At 35.6% G+C, this 26,688-nt stretch overlaps 2 protein-coding genes across 7 annotated transcripts in view; one reads left to right on the top strand and one right to left on the bottom strand.

Moving 5' to 3' along the window:
• Positions 1–5,883, bottom strand: part of LOC139694366 (hrp65 protein-like) — a 56,069-nt gene extending 50,186 nt beyond the window's left edge. For 4 of the 6 annotated variants that reach the window (XM_071592907.1, XM_071592873.1, XM_071592888.1 and 1 more), the window contains exons 1-10: positions 5,585–5,883; positions 5,188–5,355; positions 3,895–4,113; positions 3,589–3,759; positions 3,215–3,345; positions 2,393–2,501; positions 2,034–2,220; positions 1,741–1,931; positions 1,124–1,253; positions 523–554 (exon numbers count right to left, since the gene is read on the bottom strand). In XM_071592907.1, the coding sequence (XP_071449008.1) occupies positions 523–554; positions 1,124–1,253; positions 1,741–1,931; positions 2,034–2,220; positions 2,393–2,501; positions 3,215–3,345; positions 3,589–3,759; positions 3,895–4,113; positions 5,188–5,355; positions 5,585–5,773 (1,527 nt within the window). In that variant the 5' untranslated portion in view covers positions 5,774–5,883. The remainder of the gene's footprint in view (positions 1–522; positions 555–1,123; positions 1,254–1,740; positions 1,932–2,033; positions 2,221–2,392; positions 2,502–3,214; positions 3,346–3,588; positions 3,760–3,894; positions 4,114–5,187; positions 5,356–5,584) is intronic. The other 2 variants (XM_071592881.1, XM_071592916.1) reach the window with 2 other exon arrangements.
• A 160-nt stretch (positions 5,884–6,043) lies between these two features.
• Positions 6,044–26,688, top strand: part of LOC139694356 (exportin-4-like) — a 43,521-nt gene continuing 22,876 nt past the window's right edge. Inside the window, exons 1-12 of the mRNA XM_071592862.1 lie at positions 6,044–6,104; positions 6,242–6,347; positions 6,429–6,604; positions 6,704–6,811; positions 10,968–11,084; positions 11,284–11,437; positions 12,670–12,794; positions 16,349–16,506; positions 19,921–20,176; positions 21,642–21,818; positions 23,036–23,134; positions 26,367–26,565. Of these exons, the coding sequence (XP_071448963.1) occupies positions 6,054–6,104; positions 6,242–6,347; positions 6,429–6,604; positions 6,704–6,811; positions 10,968–11,084; positions 11,284–11,437; positions 12,670–12,794; positions 16,349–16,506; positions 19,921–20,176; positions 21,642–21,818; positions 23,036–23,134; positions 26,367–26,565 (1,726 nt within the window). The 5' untranslated portion in view covers positions 6,044–6,053. The remainder of the gene's footprint in view (positions 6,105–6,241; positions 6,348–6,428; positions 6,605–6,703; positions 6,812–10,967; positions 11,085–11,283; positions 11,438–12,669; positions 12,795–16,348; positions 16,507–19,920; positions 20,177–21,641; positions 21,819–23,035; positions 23,135–26,366; positions 26,566–26,688) is intronic.

Below are 26,688 nucleotides of genomic sequence, written 5' to 3'. Positions count from 1 at the left end.
ACACATTTAATAAATGTGAACTATAAAGCATTTCCCTTATTATAGAAAATTAAATTTGACGGATGTTAACAAAATACTTGCGGCATGGAAATGGGCCAGAGTCAATCAATTCAAATTGAAAAGGAGAGAAAGGGATTTTAAAAGCTAATCAGCCTGTAAAGAACTAATCACATTTTGTCAGAATAGAAATTGTTCCGAATATTTGACACGGCTAATTGAAAGACACTGGTTGGACAAAATATTTGAAGAAGCAAAAAACCCCTGCCAGAAGATAGATGTCTATATTGTCAAACACTCTGACACTAAAGTAAATAATTTGAAAAATGAAAACTGATTTTAAGACGTTTTTGAACTGTTTGCACAAACAATCAGCACATGCACACCCGATTATTTGGCAACATTCGCACTAGAATAATTTTCACACTTTCAGATATATTGGGTTTGGGATAAGTCTGACAGAGGAGTTGAGAGTCTACTCGGTTAAATTCACAGGAGTTAATGAAAAGGCTGAAAATACATTACCGGTGGAAGACTTCCTGGACCACCAACAGGACCTGAAATCACAAAAAAAATTGCTTGAATACCCAAGTCGAAATGTACCAAAGTTGATATAACTTAATTAACCAACATTTTCCATTAAGGAAAAAGCAAGAATATGGACTATCACTAATCTCAAAAATCTCAATTTAACGCAAACACTTCACTATCATCATGCACCAATAACATCAACAGTAGTATCAATTACGCACTGTAAGGTCACATTTTCTCACCCATTAGACAACGTCCAAAAACTACAAATTGCATAACATATATGCAGTGCAAAAATTGTCAGAGTGACAACAAATGTCCTTTCTTTCAGGCATGCACGAATACTATCTTGAAATAGTTAACATTTTATTCAGCACATGTTAATTCAAATAGATATCAATGTTTTAAATTAATTTTGAATGCACACAAAACCATGAACCCATATATTTAGTGAAGTAGTGATTGAGAGAAATAATGGAATTGCACAATAAAATGTTTCAGACACGAAATATTTACACTACTAGTTGCAACTAACACTACAGTTTATGTTACTAGATAAGTCAGACAACTGTAAACAGGAAACTGGTATACATACCTCCAATAGCAGCATCATATTCTCGAATGGATGCCTCTGCAGGAAGAGGTGAGTCATAGCCACCACCTCCACCAGGAGCCTGCCTCAATGCTTGTTCCTGCTGTTCAAGCAAACTGTTCAGCTGGTGAGCCTGAGAATACCCAGATCATTAACTATTCAGAATAGCCCACTTAGCATAAGTGGCAAGGGCAAAGAAAGAATTACCTTCAAAGCATGGCACATACTGGGTATAATTATGAGGCCAAGTTTTGAAGAACTTCCTGAAGGTGAAGTTAATTATTTGTAGATGTATCTCGTATTTAATTCCACCAAGGGTCTGAAAGTTACCACCGTTAACCTATTACAACCTTATATTAAAGCTAGCATGGTAATGGTACCACTTGGCATAACCCTGACCCCCTGGATATCAACTTTTCTTTTAATTTCATTACCTTAAGGCTCAAGGAAAGAGAAGTCTGAATTTCTTAGAATAAAACAAGGGACACCTAATTTAGCTATATGGTTCTTGATTCAGAATAATATTATGATAAGTATTATAAAATAAGCATGATATCATAATTATAACTTTAAAGACGCGCACAATATGACTAAACTATTAACTTCAAGTTTACACAAACCTGCATGAAGAGGCTATTTTCCTGCTGGCGACGCCTTAACTCTTCCTCTTGATGACGCATTCTTATATCCATGTCTTCCTGTTGTCGTCTCATCATGTCTTCATCTTGGCGCCGCTGCTCTTCATGTTGCCTCTCCTTCAGCTCCCATTCACGCTTTTGCCTCTCACGATCTTGCTCCCTCATGCGCAGTTCTGGAGTATTTCACATTAAATACACACAGTAAGACAACATTTATATGCACATCTAACTCAAGCAAGCAATTTATCAAGACCAACATAAATACAACAACTTACGATCTCGTAACATTTCAGTTTCATGCTCATAACGAGCATACTCCATCTGAGCTTCCAACTTTTCCTCTTCCATTTTCAATTCACGATTGAGTGCTTCTTCCTTTTGCTTACGGAGCTCAAATAGTTGCTTCCAACGAGTTCCATATTCATATTCAAATGAGCCTGGGGCAGCAAATCTTGGCCCAACCTGTTTAACATTTTCACATTAAAATACGATGCAATACTTAGGAAAACCTCATTTCAACTAAATTTAGTTCAGCTAAAAAGCAGCCAAGAATATATCATCAAGATACAGACGGTAATTCCTTTTTTCATCATCTTCTAGCTAATTTGAAAATTTACAAAAATGCAGGGCATACCTCTCTGGCTTTTATGTACTCTGGGTTCTTCTTGGGCAAATTTCTCTCAGTGTATCCATCAACTTCATCCACTTGTTCAAAAGGTTCCAAAACCACTGGGCGAAGAGAACTAGAGAAATCAAGGGAGGAAACATTATTTTAAAAAGTTACTAACCCAATCACTAGGTCTGAACTACACTAATCCAGGGGGACCTAAACACTTAAATGTCATTCCAATTCACAGACATAACGAACCATATATCTAAAAGGAAATTTAGAAGAGAATTTTTTTACAAAAGTGCACAACTAAAACATATAAGTGAATGGTATAGCAAGTGGAAATTCAACACTAGGTATCCAAAGGCAGCCTTTGAATTGAATCGGTGTTGTATATTTCGTCTCATCAAAATTTTGAATTCTAATAATTCTCCCTCCCCCAACACAAGCTCATTGCAACAAACCTCTCTCCAGTTCAATCATTAATTGGGCAATGTTACTACTGAGTATCATGAGATGTATCCTAGCACCCACTCATTTGAGTATCTTATAAAAGTAGGGGCGAAAGAATTAACTCAAAGCAAAGCTCCCAATGGGCAAACGAGCATGTTTAGACTGATGAGTGATTCTAAATCTTTTCATTATATGACAATCCCTACATAAAAGGACAGCCCTTCTCAGGCCCCCATTAATACATAAAATCACAATAGCCATAGATCCTCTCCGACCAAAATCGTGGCGAAGTCATCATCATATATATATCTTAAAAGGATTTAAAAGGAAATTATAAGGAAAAATTTCTTTTAGTGGGATCATTTATAATATTACTCAACACACTATACTTACGAAGTCAGGAAAAAGCAGCCTTCAGTGCATCTCCTCAGTGCCATTTGAGCACCAGGTTTTCTTGCGAACTCAATAATCCCTTCACCAGTTGATTTTCCACGCTCATCAACAATCACGACAGCCCGCTCGATCTTATGGGAAAAAAATTATAAAATCAAAATATCTTGAAGACAAAATAAATTTAGATCACCACTTAAAAAGTTGTCAGAAGAATTGCAGCCAAGAATATTTAATCAGTAATCAGCCGGTAATTCCTTGTATCATCATTTAAATTAATCAATTATGCAAGCTTTCCTACAACACTCCTGAATGTAGAAAATACTAAACCAACCCATGCATTAAAAATTAGTTACTTAATAATAAAATCATAATACCTCTCCAAAAACTTGAAAGGCTCTTTCAAGCAATTCATTGGTAACCCACTGCGTAAGATTGCGAACTTTGACGGCAGCGCTATGAGGTGCAAAGCGCACCTTAAGAGCTCTGCCTTTACGAATATGACCATCTAATTCACGTTTGGCCTTTTCTGCACTTGCACGATAGTCCTGTAACAAATTAAAACATGAAAAATTTGCAATAAATGAAAATACCAAGAACAAGGATAAAATGATAAATGATCTATTTTTTCATCCAATTATTACAATCAAAACATGCAGACTAAAAATTCACAATAAACTCACAAGTCTGATGAATGCAAAATTTTTGTCCTTGTTAACAAACACTTCTGATGTTTCACCATATGTAGTAAACATGCCATTTATTTCCTCCTCCGTCACATCATTAGTCAAGTTGCCCACATACAGACGGCACCTGCCAGAAAACTTCTTTTCTCGAACATCTTGTGGTGGCAGATCATGCGTTGGACCAGATAGGGCTAATATCCTTTCGTTGAGGCGGTCCTTTAACAAATTTAATAAAACATATTTAAGGCGTCAAAGAGTAAATACAATTGTTAATTTAAATCCACTGAGAAAAGCTTTAATGCAACACAGCAAGTTTACTGAGAGACAGACTTTAATAAAAATGCTATGCCATGATGCTATTAAAACGTTAATGGGCAAAAGCATTATATTAAGAAGAATAGCTTGGCCAAGTTGGACTTACTTAATGAGACAAATTGATTAAGCCATTTTAAAGCTTTCTAGATATATCAATCAATACCAGAAAACAAAAGTTTCATTTAAGCATATCCAACAAGGCCAACTCAATTCTAATAAATAAAAGTAATTCCGTGAGGCAAGCACAAACGCACATGCACAAAATCATTCCTCCAATTTACTCCAGAAAATGCTAGGGTCAAATTTTACAATTATCTCACGAATCCCTTCAATCATTACTGTAATGAATTTAAAATACTTGTCTCAGATATAAATTATAACAATTAATACACCAGCAGAGGAGAGCGGATCGGAGGGTTACTACGCACCAAATCAACGGTGGGTGCTGAACTATTAAGATATGTACCCTACTCTTTCCGCCACTATAGAAATTTCAAATATCTGGCATTGGGGCTTGCTATCGGCACTATGAGTCTACGAACTTTACAAAATAACAAACATCAAAATCGGTACATCTTAGTCTTTATCTTTTCATGCACAATTCTGGATTACTCAACACAAAATTCAAATATATACATGCACGACGGACGTACCACTTCGGCTAAATCTACAATTAAATCCCTAAAAAATTTAGCTGAGTAGTACGTCTCGAAATTTACTGTTAATTCCGGGCAGTTAAATATAATTGCCTAAAATTAACAATTTTCCCAGTGGAATTTCTTGCGTGCCTTTGGGATCAAGCACAAAACAGAAAATTTGAAACTAACATTACTCCAATACAAAATATGATAGTCTACATAAAATGAACACCGACACTGCTTTCCAATTACAGGCCCGAAAAACCGCAAGAGTGTCAAAATCGTATTTTCACGTCACATTTAATCAGTGCAAAAATCCTCCATAAAAAATACAAACCTCTTGACTTCTCAACCCAGCACCAACCCCTCCACCGCGAATCTCGTCTCTTCCACCCCAATATCGGTTACCTCTACCCCTACCTCTCCCAGCCATGCCACCGACATTCCCTGGTCCTTTACCTTCCCCACCATCCCCAAGTATATCCCCATCCATGATGACATGTTCCTGCAAGACAATTCCGGCTCATAAATATAACCTGCCCTTTTAAAACTATTTGAATGGAAACAAGCGAACAATGCCAGAGCCAGAATGAAACACCCTTCGAGCTCGCCAAAATGGGGTACATATTAAGGCTTCCTAACCGCCATCTTAACAACAAATCGGCCGCCATACTGCACGCCTAGTTCACATCAATAATATAGAATTAATCATGAAAAATTGTACTTTAACTTACATATTGTTGCCTGGAATTCTGCATATCATCTCTTTGTCTATTAAATCTGTTTCCTCTTCCGCCACCACCTCCCATTCCTCCACGCCCGCCGCCGCCTCTGCCTCCAGGGTGATTTTGAGGACTTTGATCTTTTGGACCACTGGTATCTCTATCATTCTCCATTTTTGGCTCCATGACTACTGCTGACATTACTTATTAAAGTAACAAAAATTCACAGCAGACACTTCGGTTTTTCTCACTCAATTTAAGACAAACACCTCCGTCTGCGGACGCCTGCCACTAGCGTACAATATGGCCGACAAGAGGACCAAGCCAAACCGACGCGAGCAACGCTTCAGTTTTGGACGCTTCCAATTGGCTAATATTTATGACGTCATCTTATGAATCGGATATCGCAATAACTCGAAAGACTTCGATAGATTCATATATTGCGATAGTTCACTCAAACAGCTGCTTCGATAGGAATGCAATGGCTGGTCAAGCAGTCAAAGAACTGGAAACTGCAGCGCAAGTATTGTTGGTCAGTTACAGAAATTAATTTCTCGTCATTGTATATCACTTGTTTCGTTGCGATGTTTATGACCATTACCATCTTAAATTCTACCACATTTGTTTTCGCAATGTATTTTTAATAGTAATAAACTTCTCTTCGGTTAGGCCCCACCGAACGTCGTAAATAATGAACAGCGGCATGCAGCAGAAGCGGTGTTCCTTAATTTTAAGAAAACCAAAGCACCTTACAACATTTGCAGGGAGATACTGGGTTATTTTCGAGCTTAATTTTCAATTTTGAAGTCCGTGGTTGGGAAACTATAATGCTCATAACTTTGTTTACTTCCACTAGAAACATCGACGAATGACTACGTTCTCTTCGAGGCTGCAAGTTTGCTTAAAGATGCCTTGATTAGAGAATGGTCTACGCTACAAGAAAATGACCTTGCCTCATTACGCCAATATTTGTTGCGCTATGTAATGGAAAAAACGTCTCTTCCCTCTTTTGTAAGAGAGAGGATTGTTCAGGTTTGTATAATTTACAAATTTGTGTTGAATTCTGTTTTGATTTTGTAACGGTGATATTTCAAGGGAAAATCGTTGTTTTAATGACAAATTTAATTATAGGTAGCCGCAATAATGGTAAAAAGGAGTAGTGTAGAAGATTTTGGCTGTGAGAGGAGCCAGATACTAAATGAAGTACAGAATCTCATCTTAAGCGGTGACCCTCCTCGGGTATGTTTAATATCCATTCGTTCAAAAACTGGAAGATAAATTATCATATGTAAGACGGGTCTTCAATCTTGTAATTTAACAAGAATATTAACCCCTCTCATTTATTCCCTTGTTCCTTGGGTTTCATTCCATTCACAAATTCCGAATGAAATTGGTCATTTCAAGTTTTGAGTTGGTTTTTGTTGACTACATTACACATCACCCGCGATGGCGTATGGTATTATTGTAAGAACCTTTGCTATGTTGTACTAAGCAATATTACAAGCATGCATTCAAACCCAATAAAACCCTGTGAGTTTTTTAAAAGAGGAATGTTAACCGCTATAGTTGGAGAAGCAAAGCAGGTGGGACAATTTACTTATCAAGGCAGTGGTTTATTTATTTCTATACCCTGCAAGCCACCGCTTGGGTGTGTGGCAGGGGGTGTTAAGGCCAAGTTGATCACTGTACTGGTGACATAAGAGTACCATTATGCGAAGAAGCTTGTACTAGGGAGCTGATGACATGGATGTTGAGCAAGGGTGTTATGGAAAAACTAGTGAAAACGTTAATGTTGGGGGATCGAGATGGTGCGGGGGCTAGTGTACTGGCTTCCCACCCTGAGGGCGCGGGTTCAAATCCCGGCGGTGTTGAATATTTTTCAGTGGTATCTCGATCCCTACTTGAGGTGCTTTGTGGAGGGCACTTTGAGTGAGTACGCCGTCCGTCGGATGGGACTTTAAGCTGCGGGCCCCTTGGCGCCTTTCGTAAAGAGTAGGCTAATGCCGACGCCGGGTTTCTCTCCACCCTTCATCCTTTCCTGTCCATCCCCTATGGCGCAAATGACCTTAGTTGTCAGTCGCCTCCCCTAAAAAACTACTACTACTACTACGTTTATGTTTTTATTCGATGTGGAAACACGGTCGTAGGCATTGATTGACTGCTTTTGAGATATGGGTGTGGAGTCAAATACCTACCTACCTAGTGGATGCACCGATGCCAAAAGAACTTATGGGGTGTTCTTAAAGCTGTCCTTAACTTAGGCGTGTCCCCTAAAATCTCGAACATCATCAACCGTTTCAAAGGCTAAATTCGCTTAACATGTCACGAGGCCCATACAATTATGTATTGTTCAATGGCGAATAAATTATATCTATCTATCTATAAGCATCAGTTTTTTAAATTTCCAATGAACTACTGTAATCACTTGGAGGATTGATTTGGAAGGTTAGCATTGAACTAACCTAATAATATAAATATAGTTATGATATCCTAACTTCAAGGTATCACACTCCTGCATGGCATGTGTTTTGACTCACAGAGCTATCCTCAGGTACAAGTCATAATTAACCTAATATTACTGGAGGTATAACCTCAAGGGTGGTTGCCAGTTTAGGTTTCGTCCCCCTACTTCTACCCTTTTTGCTATAAATTCAGTGATTTCATTGTATCCATATCTTGTACCTGAGGATGGCTCAATGAGTTGAAACACATGTCGTACAATAAACATTTATTTAAACTCGATGGTTTCAGGCTTCACTTTGTGGAAATCCATTCTAATAAATCAAAAGAGAGATGGTACTTTTTTCCACACTTTATTTTACAAGTCGACCGGTTTCGTCGCATAGGCGACATCATCTCAGAAACCGGTCGACTTGTAAAATAAAGTGTGGAAAAAAGTACCATCTCTCTTTTGATTTATTAAACATTTATTTGGTGGGAAAATGTTATATCCTTACTTTATTTTTAACGTGATACTACCTGAGGCCTACTGTCATGTGAAGTTCACATATCAGTATAGGGGGCCAGTTCCCTTCCCAATGCCATATTTGGTATCCCAGAAAGATCTGATAACTGAATACTCAGCATCTTGGATGAAGATGATGGCGCCCAGAAGCATCTCTGTTTGTGTGCACTTGTGCTGCCAGTAGCCTCTAGTCTTTTATTTTTGTGGCACACTCTCCTTCCAATGACAGCCTTTGGTCCGCTGCACGACAAGCTTTATTATTTAACAAGTATTTACTCAGCATCATGCTTATGTAACACCTAGTGTCACTTCTGAAGTTTTGGTCACCTTTCAAACCACAATGATGTGACATTTGTGTCCTCGGCAGCACTCTTCCTGCTTAATGTTTTAAAAGCCAGGTCACTGCTTGAGAAGAAGCATCTTGCAAAAGGCTGAATCATTCTCAATTCCCCATTATGGCACCTACTTAAGGGATTACCAACCTCATGGGTGCATGTTGTTAGTGCCAACATTACCTTGCAAACAGTTTATTTTTCTAACTTTAGTTTGAATCGTTACTCATCTTTCTTCACTTAATTAATGGTAAGTAATGGAAATAAAGTTGGCGTCTTGTCATGCTAACAAGACTGTTAGATACAGTTTCTCCAGTCCTCCGCAAGAGGTTAATGGAAAAAAATTACCATTTCTTTCAATAAATAGTTAAATGGGAGAAACTGTAACGTCATTACATGTTTTTTTATGGAAAGCGAGACACGTTGATTTATATTGTGGTTCGTAGTTTATATCCAAGAGGAAGATACCCAATCACAATTGAATGCCTTGTCACGCCCACATATATATTCTCATTGTACTACATCCATCATAATGTAAATTATGCTGCATATAGGTGAAGATTTTTAAGTAAGAAAGAGTGTCTACCTACATTTACGTCTTGTCTGGAGAAACTTCCAAAAGCATTGGGAAACAATTCAAAGAATGGCGGCACCTTCATTGATGGCATTCCTTTGTATGATAAAGCCATGGTTAATCCAGTAAAACATTGAATAAATTTTTGTGCTTTCCATTCAACACTATGACACCCCTACATTCTCTTTTTTCTGCTGGAAATTACTGTTCAAATAGTTTTTGTTGTTTGCCTGTCTCATTTCACGTATTTATAACATATATGTATATACTGGCCATCTTTACTAGATGCCAATTATGTACTCAATTAAATGTTTTGAGACAGCAATGGGGTTGTTTTTTAAGTAAATTTTTATTATGTCAAGAAATTTCTTTTGAAAAACCTAAGGGGTGGATGTCCTAAAACCCCATAATTCTTGTTATTGTGTGTTTGCAGAATGCATTCAAAAGAGCTTTATTATTTATACTTTGGCAATAGTTGATGGAATAATACCTGATTATTTCTATTTTATTCTTTTTCATATATTTTTCCCTGCCTGAGTATCATTTCTTTAAAAAAAAACCTAGTATTATGGATATATGATATTATTCAAATTTTGTACAATCTACTTTGTTTGTGTATTTATGTGAAATCATTGAAAATATGGTTTTCATATTGATTAATAACTATCATGTAAACAGATACACTGTCAGTCTAAAAAAGGTCATGTTTGTGTATCTAAATAATATTCAGGCGTAATAGCTTACACATTGATGTGTGACAGGGATGAGAAGGATAACAGCCTATAATAATTTTTGTACTGCATTTAATCATCAGTAACCTCATAATGTTTCAAGCAAGTTGTTCGAAAAATATTTGCCTCCTTTAAGGCTCATAAGGGAAGTAGGGCCTTTATTCAAGTTCAATCCTGGATTGAAATGCTTGAGTTTACTAATACTGCCAGTTATGTACTGACATGTATATACATTTTGGTGCTCAGGTTATTAAAAATCCATGTGAATGAAACAATTAGTGTGAGCATTATTGAACAATATAATTATATATGTGGAGTTTACAACTGTCACCTTCAAAAGTCATGAACAAATGCATTATATAAAAGCAGATTAAACATATACATATGAAATTTATTGTCTCTGGTGTAACTTTATGGAATTTACATGACTTATTGGAATGACGTTATTGACTTAGCAATTCCACACACAACCTAAGATTCGACATTGAACGTCATCACCTGATACTGACGTTCAATGTCGAAACCTGGGTCTTGTTCCAAATAAAGTGTGTGGAATCACAAAGTCGATAATTTCATTTCAATATGAACATATAAATCCACTTCTTTCCTTGATATTGCTTAATTTTTCTTGTTTTGTTGAATTAATTGGAAAGATTAATTTAACAGGTGTTTAACATTATTTAACAGGTGTTTCCATGCTCTTTTGTGATATGTCTCAAGTAAAATCTACATTAATCTTCATCTTCTCGGTTAACTTCATACAGAGAGATTTACACTTATTGTTTTTTTACAGCAACTGGTGGCTTGCAGCATAATTTCTGCATTGATGCAGGAATATGCGATAACTGTAAAATCTTCTGATGTTGGTCTCACTTGGGAAACTCATTTCAAAGCTAAAAAACAGTTTCAGGTATGTTTATATGTATTTATGGCTTGTGCAGATGTGTGTTGATAGCTTATCTTTGCTTGTTATGTGGGCACATAACAAGCAAGTTCTGGAATTTAATGTAATTTAAACTTAAATTTATTGTGTGTGAATTTGGTAGATATTGCACATACGTAGCCATGAATTTAATAGGTGTATTTCACCAGATTCTGACTTTTTTCAGGCTACTGATTTAAAGCGCATTTTCCAATTCTGCTTGCAAGCCTTTGGTCAGCTGGTGAAGGAAGAGAACATTGGTGGTCAAGCATTCCCATTGTTCCATCATCTTTTATCAATTGCGCAAGCAGTTCTATCATGGGGATTCATTTCTAGTTACTATATCCTTTAAAAAAAATTTATCATTGTGTGTGTGTGTATGTATTATATATATATTGTGTGTGTATGTGTTTATCTTGCATGAAAGTTTCACAGTTGTGAATAATAATTTAAACGAAGGAGAAAGATGATGTTAGCCAACAAGTATATAGAATAATTCATAAAAAAGGATGCATGTATTACAAAATTTTCGTTGACAACACCACTTATCTTTGAGGAGTGCGTTCCCTCTTTCATATCTATTCATAAATGTGTGTGTATGTAATATAAAATCATAAACACAGTAATAAACTTGAAGGTCAGTGTGGTAGTTGATGGTATGGTTCACCCGATATGAAGCCTGCAGGCGTGTGAAATTCACACAACAGGATAGGGGGCAATTTCTTTTCCCTGTGCCGGTTATAGTTACTTAGGAAGATCTGGTGTCTGAAAATGCCCAGCTTGGGCCGAGCTGAGTGTGTCCAGAAAGGCATGACTGGGAATCAAACTCAGACCCTCCATCAGTAATGATTAAATATAATTTTTTATATGTATAATTCAAATGAAGGAGCAAGATGGTGTTAGCCAAAAAAAATATAGGAAAACACCATAAAAAAGAACACACTCTTCTTCCAAAATGTTTAGTAGCAGGACCACCTTCCTCTGGGAAAAGAAGGGACTGACAGAGGAAAGTGGTTTTGACATCAAAAATTTGGAATATATGTGTAAATGTTCCTTTTTGTGTTTTCTATATTTTTGTTGGCTAACACCATGTAACTCCGTAGTTTGAATTATTTTTCACAACCATAAGACTTTAGTACAAGATGTATGCATGTATAATATGTATAAGCACAAATTGATTCGCCAGAAAAATACTTACTTTTACATATTTTTGCCTGTATAAAGCATGGAAAATGGTTACTATTATTAAAAATTTTTATTTTATTACTGTTTTGAGTCAGGTGTAAACTAAAAATGATAACAGAAAAATGTTTTATCTTTTCCACCTGGCAAGTATTGTTTCTGAAATTCTGTCCTGAAAAATAAGGGTGCGTCGTATGGACCAAGAAATACGGTAATGTTTTTCCATTTTTTGAGTTTTTCTGTGAAGATGCAAGTGGATAAACAAGCCAGTGGACTACAATGAATACTTGGCTTTCTGTCTTTGTTCAGGATTCAAACTGCAAGATTTTGTATTCTTTTAAATTTATTATTTAAAGCATACTTGTGTTATCCCTTGACTTATTAATTGCACTGCCAAAGCGGTTGATAGGAGTATTTGAATCACTCTTAGACTCTGAGCCTAGTCCAGCCCTGAGATTGGGTGCCTCGTGGAAGGACATAATTCTTGACCCAAATGTCATTAACCTGTTCTTTGAGGTAATTATTTTATCATTCTTATATGCATTGTGTTGTAGTAAATTTTGAAATTGTGAGAGATGGTGTACTAAGGGTAATGAATTATTTCTTAACAAGGTCTTCAGCATCAGAGAAAGTCTATGAATGTCAGATTTAACATATAAGTTTAATGCTTTACATTTAAAAATGATAATTTCACGTTTCCTATAGTTGTGTGTTGAGATTTTAATTGATCCATTTTGTGTCCCCTAGAATAAAGAAATATTACACAGAGAATGGCCTTTGCACAATACCCAGAATACTAGCTTAAAGAAATATTATCTCCGTCTATTCTACTGGTTAGAACTAGAATATTGCTGCTGGGTATATACTTTATTCATAAAAGTAAATACAACTTGCATATTATAACACTCTGGAATAAAATGCTGAGCATTTCTACATACTCTGGAACTTGTGTCGTATACTTGCCTCCCAAACCATCCATATCGAAGGAAAAATTTTGCGAAAAGAAATATTAAAATCTATTGGTCACAGCTAAGCTTACCATATTAAAAGAATCCTGGAGTAGTTATCCTGGAGGATAAATAGATCACTCCCTCACATGCCCCTCCAGGTAAATGTTCCAAGAGGAAATGTAGTCACCAATCCTGGACATATTTCATCACTACTTCACTATCAGTTTAGCTGTAAAAAAATTTGCTATAATGCCTATAATAATACCATCTCCCACATACCAAGTAGAATTAGGTCTCTCTTCTTGTATCCATGTCTGGAAAAAGAGTTAGGTACTGCAGTGAATCAACTGTGTACAAACTGTAGTCCTGGAGAGGATTCTGTGATTAAATTCTGCTCTCCCTTCTTTAATGAATCCCTCTCCCAAGGTGTATTCCTAAAACCTCTTTATACTTCATTCCTATTTTTAAAAATTAAGGAAGCAAGCACTATCCTAATAATTACAAATCAATTGCAATACAACAGTGTTTGCTAAAATAATAAGAATGTGATAACTGGCCTTTTCTTCGATCTAACGAAAGCCTTTGACTCAATAGATTTTGGCCATCTCGTGAAAAAATTGCTGTGTTATGAAATAATAGGGGCACAAAGGCTGTGGATTCAGTCATATTTAAAACATTTCAAGGATACAGTCCCTATAGCAGCTAGTGTTTTTTAATACATCGCAGAAGGCTATTCCAAATTCATAGGTGTACTCCAAGGCCCCATTCTTTGTCCAGTAAATTTAAATGAGTTAAATTAAATGAATTAAACTTTAAATGAATGACTTGCCTTTGGTATTAACTAAAGTAAATGGGATTAAACCAATTTTATATAGTGATACAATCAGTATATTAGTTTCTGCGACTCACATTAAAGAGTGCATCAGGATTGCAGCTGGCAATATACTGGTTAGAAGAAAATTCTCTGAAACTGAACAATGAAAAATCCCAGCCAATATATTTTTCCCTCAACCTATCCAAACCCATTCCTTTGATTGACTCAGTCCTACCACTTTTGGGACCGACCTTCTTTAAACTGTTTTACAGGTAAATTAATTTAGGCATGTTTCTTCTAAAGAACTTAGAAGAAAACAGTGAGACATGCTACGAATAATTCACTATGGCCTCATCTACAACTGTTTTGCAATCATTCTTTGGGACTCATTTCCTTTCTCTTGAGTTAAATGCTAACTACAATATAAGGCTATTTGCATCATAGCATCTAAACCTCCAATTTCATCTGCCCATCCAATGTTTCAAGATCTCGAGCTCCTACCACTTCTATCCATATACATCCTATTCATAGTAACATCTATGAAACATTTGTCAGACTTCCATGCAAATTCCCACTAAGAAAGTCACCAAATCAGAACCCAGTCAAACCTGCATGTCATATACAATCAAACCAAAGCCTTAAGTCTTAGACCAAAGTCATTGGGACTGAACCTATTTTTTAAATTATCACAGAAATACAAGCACATAACAGACATAACTCGGTTTAATGCCCAAAAAATTCCAGAGTAAAATTATTATAGCATGTCTGGATTTATTAACGATTAAGTATGACATGTATGTGGAAAGTAATGGTAGGAGATTTAGGGGAGGCGAGCAAACTGAAGTAATTTGTACTATTAGGCATTGATGGGAAAGTAGGAATGGTGGAGAAAATCAGGGAGACTGCATTAGCCTACTCCTGGCATAAGGCCTCTAGGGGTCTGCAGCTTAACATCCCATCCAACGGACAGGTTACTCACTCAAAGTGCTCTCCACAAAGCACCTTAAGTAGGGATCGGGATACCGCTGAAAAATACCTGCTTCTGGGCCCTCTGGATGGGAAGCCAGTTCATTAGTCACTGCACCATCCCAATCCTCATATGTGCTAAGTATAATCTATTTAGATGACCTATGTATATATGATAAAAATGCATATTTGAATGCTTCTGTGAATTACTATTTTTTATGACGTGTCCTATATTGCTGTTTTACACCAATCCTTGGGCAAATAAAATTATTATTATTAGTATTATAGTCTTTATGAGGCTAATGGAAACATGACCATTCCATATTTTAATAAAACATGTTTATGGTTTGGGACACTGGCATTATTCCTGATGAGGATGTTGTTGTCGAAGCTAGGTCCTTTTATGTGTTTTTAAACAATCCTGTGGAATTATTTTTATGTATCCATATGATGCAGGAATTCCTCAAATTAAAGCCCAAGGCAGATCCTTCATTAGACTGTTAATGTACTGAAACTTAGGTTGGGCAGACTGCCTTTGGATGTTCATTTGCTTTGGCATCAATGGACACCTGTCACTAATTCTGTTAGGGACAATTTGTGTATCTCTTCGGATTTTTTCAACTAGTTTTGGGAGTGGTCGGACATATGAAGCTGTTTGATTAACACTGGTAGATTGATGATAGTCTTGGCCCACGCATCCACTTTTCTTTCCTGTGATTCTAAAATTGGTTTGCTAGGTTTTAGCTTATGTCAATGATCACTTTACCCATAAGACCATTGCCCTTGATTCAATACCTCCTTGAACTTAGAGCATACCTCAACGCTATTAGGCACTTGTGGTTGGTATTTTCATTATTTATTATCATTTACATGGTGACCACTAAGCTGGAACAAAGTCGTCATGTACACAATTGCTTCATATATTTGGGAAAATCAGGAAAAGAGCAAACTATGTTGAAGTAATCTGGAATTTGATAAAAGACTTCGAAAATCCTGAGGGAAACGATGTTTCCTCCTTTAGTTTTGAGGCCAGTTCAAATTTGGCATAGGCCATCATGTATGCAGGTCTGAATGAAGTTGTGAGTAGGACCAATTGTGGTGATACCGGTGCCACCTGTAAGAAATAATTCATGACATAAATGTAAAACGATTTCTAATATATACTTGGTTGGAAATTGAGAAAATATCGTACACATATTTCGCATAAAAATCAAGAGAAAGAAATAGGAATAAAAAATCAGCAGCCAACCTAATTTTTTAAAATTTTATTGTCAGTATTTCATTTTATTTACTCAATCCAATTCTGAAACAGCTGTCCTGATGATGTAATTTTTTCTCAGATCCACTGGAAGGTCCGAGAGAATCCTGACCTTTCTCACCTATCTCTTGCCTGCCTCACGCAGCTGGCATCACTCAATGGGGCCGTGGTGTCAACTGGAGATACTCGTATCCATTATTTAACGCATTACATACAAGCCTTCCTTAAGCTGGTGAACAAGTAAGTTGCATGCAAAAATTAATTCTACCATTATACTCCTAAATTTCAAATTAATTAACAGTCAAATTTCATAGCACGTAAAAAAATGTATTTTTACTATTGTAGATGTGAATGACATGCTTGTATATTTGTTTAATTTTTTGGTCTATGGCACATTAAATAGTTTTCTCTTCCTGGTTTTTCTAAATTGTAAGGTGTAATAAAAATCTTTCCATATGCTACCACCTGTGTGTAAGTTCTTGAAATGGAGGAATCAGTTGATATTCAGTTCCAAAGTCCTAGCATTAGTATTGATAAACAATTGAAAAGTAGCTTATAATTAACTTAGGGACCTCTTGTATTCTAATGTACATCTGTTTTACAATTCATGGATCTAAAATCATGCAACAATTTTTTTCTTTAATTCTATTTTCATTTAAAGCAATGGTTAATATATTCTTCATGGTATTTATTGCCTGAATATAGTTTACTTCTTCTCTTATCATTTCATAAACTGAGTTGCATCGAAACAGGATTCACTGTTAATTTCATTATTGAAAATAAAATAAAAGCAGTTTTTAAATTGCACTATAAATATATTTACACCTCTCAGAGGTATTGACAGATTATGTTAATCTTTAGGTCTGCTTCAAGATGGCATAATATTTCATCTTTAGGACTTGAAGACGATGATTTTCCTCTCGCAAATATGATTTTGAAGAAGGATTTTGTTGATTCCGGCCCTTCTTTTCCATATTGATTTCATGTAAGGTTCCCAATGATATTGATTGCACGTGCAAAGCCTATCCTGTTTGCTAGCTTGTGAAGTCTTTATTTTTCCCAAATGTTATTTCAATTCTCTCTGACTAATTGTAACTGCGGAAAATAAGGAAAGATTGTCAAATTTAAGTTCAGTTTTCTTCCATGCCCAACTGTGGTCTGATGCCAAAAAGTTTGCATGAGTACGAAGGGCTTATTATTGAGAATGGCCCAAAGGTAATAAGACACATCCCTCTGAAAGAATCTCTCAGCTACATTTCTTGCCTGCCAAGTCTCAAAGATACCTGTACAATGAAACAAGGTCAGATTCCTAACTCTGTGTATCTTTTATCAGAAACTCCCAGTAGACCACATCTCCTTTACCTGCTGCTTCGGAGCCTAAATTTCACTTAATCACAGCTGTTGTTTGACCCAAGCACAAAGTTTCACGCCTCAGAAGATTAAATTATGTGATATTACCAAAAACCTTGAATTTAGCTTTATTTTCCAGTATGCATCAGCAAAATTCCTTGTGTTGATTAGCTCACCACCCTTTTCAAGATTCTTCCTTTGAATAGGAAATTATGGACCAAAACCTTGATTATGAGGCGATTCTCTCAAGTATTGAGAATTGGATATGTATGTTTTTATTCTGTGTGCTTACTTGCACTCATTGTGCCAATTGTTTTTTGTTTCTCTTTACCTTATTCTTGAATTAAAAAAATCATCTTAAAATTGTCCAAAACATTTTGAGATGAATATAAATTCAAAGAATATCCTGTTTTTTTTACCAAATCTGACCAATAGAATGCACTATTTCTTGATTCCATTGTGTGCATTTATTACATCAGAATAACATTTGTGTGTTATTTGTAGGAATTTGTTGTCATTCCTGCTTTGCCTATTTTCACCATTTTCATTGAAATTTGCAATATAAATGTTAGCTTGTGTACATAACTCATTTAGCTTTGGCCCATTCCCTTAGTTAAGATTTTGTTTTGATTTTTCAGTAGATTTAATAGGAATAAAGTGTGTGAAATGTAATGAACCTATTTTTGGAGGGAACTTTTGGAACTGATAGTCAAAAACTCTCAGCCTCTTTTTGTTGCATTTTTAGATGCTCCTGTCATGGAAATGTGGTGGCACTGGTGAAGGCCAGTTTAGGTTGAGAAAGGAAGAAAATACAGTGATAGCATGTATATAGGGTATGGCAGTTTAATCTGGGCCAATGAAACCTTTGTTTAAAAGCAAATGTATTTAAAAAAATACAAATGAAAATGAAAATCCTTTTTCTTACAGGTAGGGAAATCTGTCAAGAGTAACATTACTCAATGTAACCCCCTTCAGTTGAAATGACCGCCTCAAATCTTGTCCTGAATCGATCCCACACAATTTTTAAAACAGCTCTGTCCATATCCACGAATGCTGCTACGATAGCAGTGTGTAGAGATGGGACATTAGGGTGCCAAGTCTATTTGGTAACTCTTTTGACTACGCTGTAAACATAATAGTCGAGGGGGTTCAAGTCCGGACTATTTGGGGGCGGAAACTCCTTTGGCCAGAACATGTCATTGTTATCTGAGAGCCAGTTTTGGACTAAATGACTGGTATGAGCTGGTAAACCATCCTGTTGATAGACATATAGTCTTCCCAAGACCACAGTTACCATCCACAGTTTTACGATATTCTTCAAAATTTGCAAAATTCCTCTGAAATCAGTGCCTGAGCGTTTCCTCGAATGAGGTTGCCTTGCTAGGTGAGCCAAACCTTCCCCAGACTTCTCAGAAGCATTATACTTAGCCACAATATCATAAACAGTTGATCTGGGTTACCCGAAGAATCAAACTATTTCACTGGGTGAATGCCCAGAGCGAACACTTTCAAAAACAATGGCTCTTAGGTTGTAATCGGCACTTGTACATTACATCTCGGTGGTTTTGAGGTTATGGCTGTTTATTAGATGCCTATAGATCTCAAGAATGCCAATCGCGACCTCCGGTGGAACTATGATATGGCGGGAAATTCAAATTGAAATTTGTCTGGGGATAACCGCCGCACCATGTAGAGTGCATGTAGTGTGTAATAAGTTCCAATTGGTGTGTATATAGAGCAAAGTGAAAGGATGGGGTGAAGTAGAGGAGGGGATGGGTGTGGGTAGGAATGGTATTTTTGCTGTGCGTGGGCAATCGTTGTAAAAACGTGGGGATGTAGAAGGTTAAAGCCAAGAAGGAAGAATGGTTGTTAAACACACAACTCGTACAAGAGTTTCCTCTATCTTATTCTGGTGTGGAATTATCAGTTGTTACAGTGCATGAAGTCTGCAGCCTTTATATTCAAAATCAAGAACTTCAGAATTTGAATCTGAAGATTCAATGTACCCGGAGCAATTGGAAACTTGCAGCATAATATGAAAGGGATATTGACATAAGAGCTAAGGAGGATAATCATTAATTTGTGTAGATAAATATTTTTTACGTTATGTTGTCGATTCCTTGTGTACATATTGTGTGAGGCTACAACATTGTTTAGTTTCAGTGATGTATGCTTTTATTGCACCTAAGATGTGCATGTGTTCAAAACTTTAAATGCTTTGAATAGACGAGTTTTGCTCTTCTGCTTTGTCAGTGTGCTTGTGAGTTTCATTTATTCAATAAACATATTCATTTTAAATTTCAGTGTTCAAATAATGGATAGAGAGGCCCTGGGGATCTCAAATATTGTGAGGAAGCTATTGGTTTATTCTCCCCCTCCTGTTCTCCTTGGCCTTCCCTCTATACCTGTTGATTCACCTTCATCTCCATTATCTTCTCCGATTGCTGGTGCTTCCCCTTCAATGGGATTTCAGACAGAACAACACCTCTTCCATGCATTTCTTCATCAAATGACCAAGTTGACATGCCAGTTTGCAATGGGAGCAGCTTTAGAGGAATCAGTAAGTATCAAATAGCATAACCACTTGTGCCCTTGTGCAGAAAGATTTTCAGAATTAATTGGGAATTACTGTGAAACCCAAGATGTATGCAGCTAAAGGAGTAGAAACAAATGGGTTGCAGTAAAATTTGTGTGCCTTAATAGTTAGTGTTGTGTGTTTTTAAATGTGTTGTTATAAATGCTTTTCTTTGTGATTGAAAGAAATATAAGATTTGTAATAGCTCAAGTGGCATCAGAATGTAAAAATGTGTCTCTGGTAGAATGGATAGCCAGTGTTCTGCCTCAGATTTGAGCTAATGTGGCAGAAGTTCACAAAATCAAGTGGCAACTTATCCCAACTCCACAAGAGTGAACTCCCCAACTCATGCCCTTTGGAAAGTTAAATTCCAAGTCTGATATTGTCCTAAGAATCGTGCAGTAGGAACAAGATTTCTTTACTGAATGCTAGTCACAGGAATAGAATGTATAATAGGTAATATAAAAAGGAAGAATGGCTTACAGTTCACCAGATGTCCAAGTTTAGGGTATATTATCCCCAATGCTATATTTTTTACAATTATTTTGCTTTAATAAGGTTGCAATGAGTACTAAAACCTTCATGTTTTGATCCCACTTAATTTGAAATGCCTATTATGATATTCAGAGTTAATTTGTTATCTTCAGCCAAAATTATAACGCTTGGTGTGTTTTTGAGTATGAATATATGGAAATTGGTTGTCATGAATATCTTCAGCCATGGTCTGGTTTTGTGTCTCACTAACATTCTAAGCCTTTCCCCAAAAAATTGTACGTATTCCTTAACCTGGAAGATCAAAGGGAGAATGTCTTTTACATATGCCAGAATGCATTATATGCGTAAGAATTGTAAATTATTTATAGGATCCATATTCCACCATAGTGTTAGAATTTTTAACATGCATCAAAAGCCAAGGTCATTCGCCATCATCCCTCATGTGTATCATGTATTTAACCAATTGTGTGGTGTTTATAGGAAAATGCAATATCATTTCCTTAATAATTGCACTCAAAACTTATTCCACAAAAATTCATGCCTTTTCCAAAGCTCTTCCATATTTTGTATAGAATTCCAGTTGCTTTAGGTAACTCTGATTATGCATCTAATTTCATATCCTTTTTTTAATGAAATGACTCTTTTGATTTGAACTCAATGGCATTCTCCTGGGTTAACCCTATGTGTTATTGGTATGGAAAATAGAGTGTTAAATTTAAAAACTTCTATGGATGGCATGTTATAATTTTGATGCCCTGAAAAGTTGAACTTGATGCATAAATTAAGTGTATAGAATGGCCAACTGCTAATTTGTTGAATGAGTATCTTGCAAAGATGTAGCCTTTTTTAAAAAAATACAATTTGTGGTAATTTTATCAGTTTAATTCATATATCAGCTGAGTTTGTCTTGTCTGTCAAAATGTCACCGTCACTGAACCTTTAATTTACATTTTAGACATGCTCTGAAGATCACATGTACACTGAAGCATTTGGTTATATGTTGGCAGCCTGGACGTTGGTGCTTCATGATTCTCATGTTTTACCCCGACATCTTCTGCAAGATTCTTCTATGCAAATATTTAACACCTATCTTAAATGCCATTTATCGCCACCAGATGGAAATCGTGGTCAAGTAAGTATGGACCTAACTGTTAAAGTTTTATTATTCTTATTTCTTTAATAGTAATAATAACTAACTTTTATTTCATTAAAAATATATTTCCCTTGAGAGTCAGTGCGTTCCATTTCATAATAAGTGTTTCATGACTAGGATGTAGACTGTAGGAACAAATGTCAGCCAATCAGAAGGATCGTAAGTTATTTTTGATGGGATTCAATGTTTGATGTCAGTGGCAAGTTTAAGAACCTACTTCCCTGAACCCAATTTGTTTTCGTATCATTGTGCATGGTTGAATGATAAAACGCCAAATATTAAATTGATTAAACTATTTAAACCAGTTGTATTGACAGTAAAAAATGAAATTATAAATTTGTCATAGTCTTTGCAATATAAAAGTGACCAGCAAAATAAACAAAAGAAGGAAACATTTGTGATTTTATAACATTACTCATGACAAATACAATTTCTCCCATAAGTTCCACTTCATGGATAGCGTGCACTCATCATAGGATGAATTTCTTAAAATTTTCTCTCATGGTATATTTTTTTATGGTCATCTTCTGTGTGAGAAAATTGCTCTTAAGTGTTGTTGACCTTAGCATTTCGGGTATCCAGATTGTGTGGTGGCTAACGTACTGGCTTCACGCCCTGAGGGCCCGGGTTCGAATTCCGGCGACAACAGATATTTTTCAGGGGTGTCCCGATCCGTACTTGAGGTGCTTTGTGGACAGCCCTTTGAGTGAGTACGAAGTTTGTTGAATGATTCGTTAAGATGCGGACCCCGTGGTGCCTTTCATTAAGAGTAGGCCAATTCTGACTCAGGGATTCTCTCCATCTTTCATCCTTTGCCATCCATCCCTAATGGCGCAAATGATCTCATCTGTCAGTCGCCTCCCCTAAAATTACTACTACCTTTGCTCCTCACTAATGGGTGCCGTCAACACAAATATTCATTTGAATGATGGTAATGGAGTAGTGTGTTAACAATTGCTGGAATTTGAAGCCCATTGAGTAAGATTGTTTTAGATACATGATAATTGGAAGACTAATCTAAGGAGCTAATATTGAAATAATAAATTGCACATTGTGATGAGACTAATTTGTCACAAACTATGATTTAATGTAAATATTAACTTAGAAAGAACACAGTATGTAATAATTTTTTAAATTGCAGATGGCAATCAATACTTTTATGTCATGCACTAATGTATATAATTACTTCTCTTTAGGGAAGAGAAATAGATGTCGAAGAGATTGATGAGAATGAAGAAGATGATAGGACCAAGTTCAAAGATCAACTTGAAGCTATTGGTGCATTTGGGAGGCAGGTATGTCAATATTTTTTCCTCATAAGTGCCAGGTCAATTTAGTTAACTTTTAAAAATAATTTTTTGGTGAAATCTAAAATTGTTTGCAGTGTATTTGGTTCTCTTTGTGATCCCCACAAAACCATGATAGTTAAAGAACTTTATAAAGAGGGCATTTGTGGCTTAGGTCATGTTGAAGAAATTGGTAATAATTTGTGTAAAAACATGGTATTCCTTTAAAACTAATTGTATTTTTTAACTAAATACTTATAATAAAACCATATTTTTTTACTGTAATTTGGCATACAAAATTATTGTTCTTTTTATTTGGACTTGTCATCTAACACTGCCAGGTATTCACTCCTCATTGCTACTAGCTATTTATTTTACAAGCTCTCAAAAAAACCCCTAGTAATCATTAACTAGCTTACAACCAATGTGGCTTGCATCGAATTATTTATGAAAGTCAGAATTTCTATGTAAATGTACTTAACACACATTGTATGGTAAGTCGAAAAATGATATTAATTGTTGCAAATAAAATGACTTGTAAATTAATTTATGGCCTTGGAAAACTAATTCCTGGTAGTCAGAGATCCTTGTTAAAGAAATTATGAGATGCACAAAATGTTGTAAGATAATTTATATCACCTAGGATTACAAGCTGCTAACGTTATGAGGTTTTCAAGTTGTTGCTAGCCAAGTTGAACTGTTACTTACTGAATACCTAAGTAATACATCTTAGTTCCCTTTTAGTTTTCTAATCTTTTAAGAATCATGTCAGATTTGTTAATTAATTTTTTGTACAACAAGATATTTTAAAGCTTCACTCAATCCTATGACAATTCACCTGAATGGCCAAAGAACTTGCTGGAAATTGAGTTCACCTGCAATGTAATAGTGAAACTTATAAAGTTCACTTCTCTAATTGGTAAAAACTTAATGAATGACTGCATTTTATTGCTTCAAGAATTGTGCCTGGATTCATAAAGTCACTACTTGCAAAGTGTGAAGCTTTTTTTACCCTTCCATCCTGATCCAATGCCTTTTGACTGTCTTTAGGGAAACACTTTTGGATGATAAAATAAGCCTTTAGAAGTATTATACCAGAATAAGTTGTTGTCAGAGAATATATGTATGAGATCAAGTCATAAAGTATTTTGTTTCTTAACTTGAGAGAAGGTACTGGCACTGTTATGAAACACTACGACAAGAAAACCCCTATGTTTTGACCGATTTTGAGTAGGACAAATGCCCTTGAAAAATACCTCTAAACAACTTGAAGACCTACCCCTAAAGTTTTTTTATGAAAGTTTTAGTCTAAGCAATAAAATGATGAGTATGGACCTTTGCCCTTAAGTTTGGTTTCTCAATCAACTAGGGCATGATAGTGGAAAAACACATGCATATGTTGACTGGCAGGCATGTAGTTTGTGGATTTTTTTCCAAAGTTATGATCAAATGTGATCGAGTAATGATGTTAATGAATAGTTCAGTAAATCAAGAAGCCTGAAAGATGTGTACCTAAAAAATGAAAATTTAAGTTGAAAGGACCAAATGAAGTAAGAAAAGGATGCTACAGAAGATATGAATGTGAAAAAGTTTGAAACTTCCTTTCTAAAAATTACCTAGGGACTCAGGAAATCAATGATGAAACTCAGAAGCATGCAGGCATCATACTGAAATTTTAGATTTTCTCCTAAGAAATGACAGGAAATGATAAATGAAGGCTGCTCTTGATATAGTGTTCTGTATATATATATTAGTGTATGTGTAAATCAAGCAGAATCCTCAAAATTCCTTAAACAGTCAAAATTGTTAAACTGAACTATTCTTATTACGTTGGCTATTGGAATGTATTTAAATCTGTATTTTGACTTGATATTTTAAATGCATAATTTTTCATGTGTTTGCCTTTAAAGTTTGAAATTATTTTCTTTTATTTTCATTTGTCAGTTTTTAGAATGATTCAGAACTCAAAATGAAATGATCTCTTCGAACAGTGATGAATGTAGCTTTGTTGCATCACTTTAATTTTTTGCATCTCGTAAATGATTATCAAAAATTTATTTTGAATTCCCAAAATTTAAGAGAGTATTAAACTTCTTTTTATTTGGAAAATGATTATTGTAGATTCTCATTATTTTGCATAGATGGCAAATCTGTCTTATAAATAGTGGGAAAAATCCTGTAAAAATAACATGTTTTGGAAATCCTTGACATTTTCTTCCTTTAATTGTGGAGGCCACCTTTTTCTTCCTTTCTTCCTTTAATTGTGGAGGCCACCATGGTTTGGAAGTTATGATCACTTTTATAAAGCCTCCAAAAACTAAAGTCACTACTAATCATCTGCCGGGGAAATCATATAGTTAGCCTAATCTCTAACGGTAGAGATTAGGCTAACTATATGATGCACAAATAATGGTTGCACTTAAGTGGCCCGTGACTTTTTCAAGTTTCCATTTTCATTTTTTTTAGTCTTACATGTTGAATTCATGAATAAAATTAAGATTTTGCATTGGAGTGAAGACCCCATTGTTTGCTGCATGAAAATTTTCTGTTATTTTGTGAAAAACTGAATAGGATTGGAAGATGTAATCATTTTCCTTGTGGCAGTGGAAGTGTTTCGATAATTGGTTAAGTCATTGTCATCATAATCTTAAAGGAATGAGAAGTTGCATAGACTTGAATTATCATTGAGTGTGCATCTTATTAGACATGAAAATAATCATGTGGAGTTCTGCTATTTGAACTGTTTGACTGAACTTTGGCTTTGCATGATCAAGAAATGAAAGAAAAGTATTGATTAAATGACAAAAGTAAAATTTTCAAGAGGAATGAAAGAGAGGGTTTATCTTCCACTCCTTACCCAAGATTTACCCCGCTTTTTATTTGACATTCCTGATCCATTTTAACTGGAGATCCATGAGGTACAATCCACTCCAGTTAAAATTATAAATTCGGTCATAAATACCAACACATATATTTAGAACTTATTTAAAATACATGCCTCCAAGTTCATGACTACTGCAAATGAAACTAATGTATAATCTACAGAGAACTAAACTGAATAGAAACAGTGTATCTACTTCACTGGTACTTTCCAGCTTTACCTAAATCAAATTGTTTAGTTAATATTAATAATGAAAATTGGTCATGTAGGATTTGTTGATTGAAGTGCTTATCTTTCCGTCTGTACATATGTTATAGATCTTTTTTACCTTAAATGTAATGAAAAGTCTTGATTTCTAAGGTTTTAAGTCACAGCCTTCCTCTCCTATCAAGACTTCTGGAAGAAAGGACTAGAAGACTGCAAACTCACCTGCAGAAAATGATGCAGCTTGGTGGTGGTCCCAACAGTGGATCTCATGGAGGAACTGTTATCACCATTGCAGATACTAGTGCATTGGACTGTCTTTTCGAAGATATTCATTGGCTGGTACTCATTGCAGGTATCTATGCTTATTTTGATCTTGGTTCTAATTTGACAATATTTTTAGGTGACAAGGTGGTCCAGGTTTAAAGCATTGGACAACTGACCCTGGGTGTGATTCCTTGGCATGGCTTTGAATGCC

Source organism: Hetaerina americana, unplaced genomic scaffold (assembly GCF_022747635.1).
Source record: "Hetaerina americana unplaced genomic scaffold, ioHetAmer1.1.p SCAF_1, whole genome shotgun sequence".
In the NCBI taxonomy this organism is placed as follows: Eukaryota; Metazoa; Arthropoda; class Insecta; order Odonata; family Calopterygidae; genus Hetaerina; species Hetaerina americana.
Note: the sequence above shows the minus strand (reverse complement) of the source record. Positions and strands in the feature narration are given on the sequence as shown.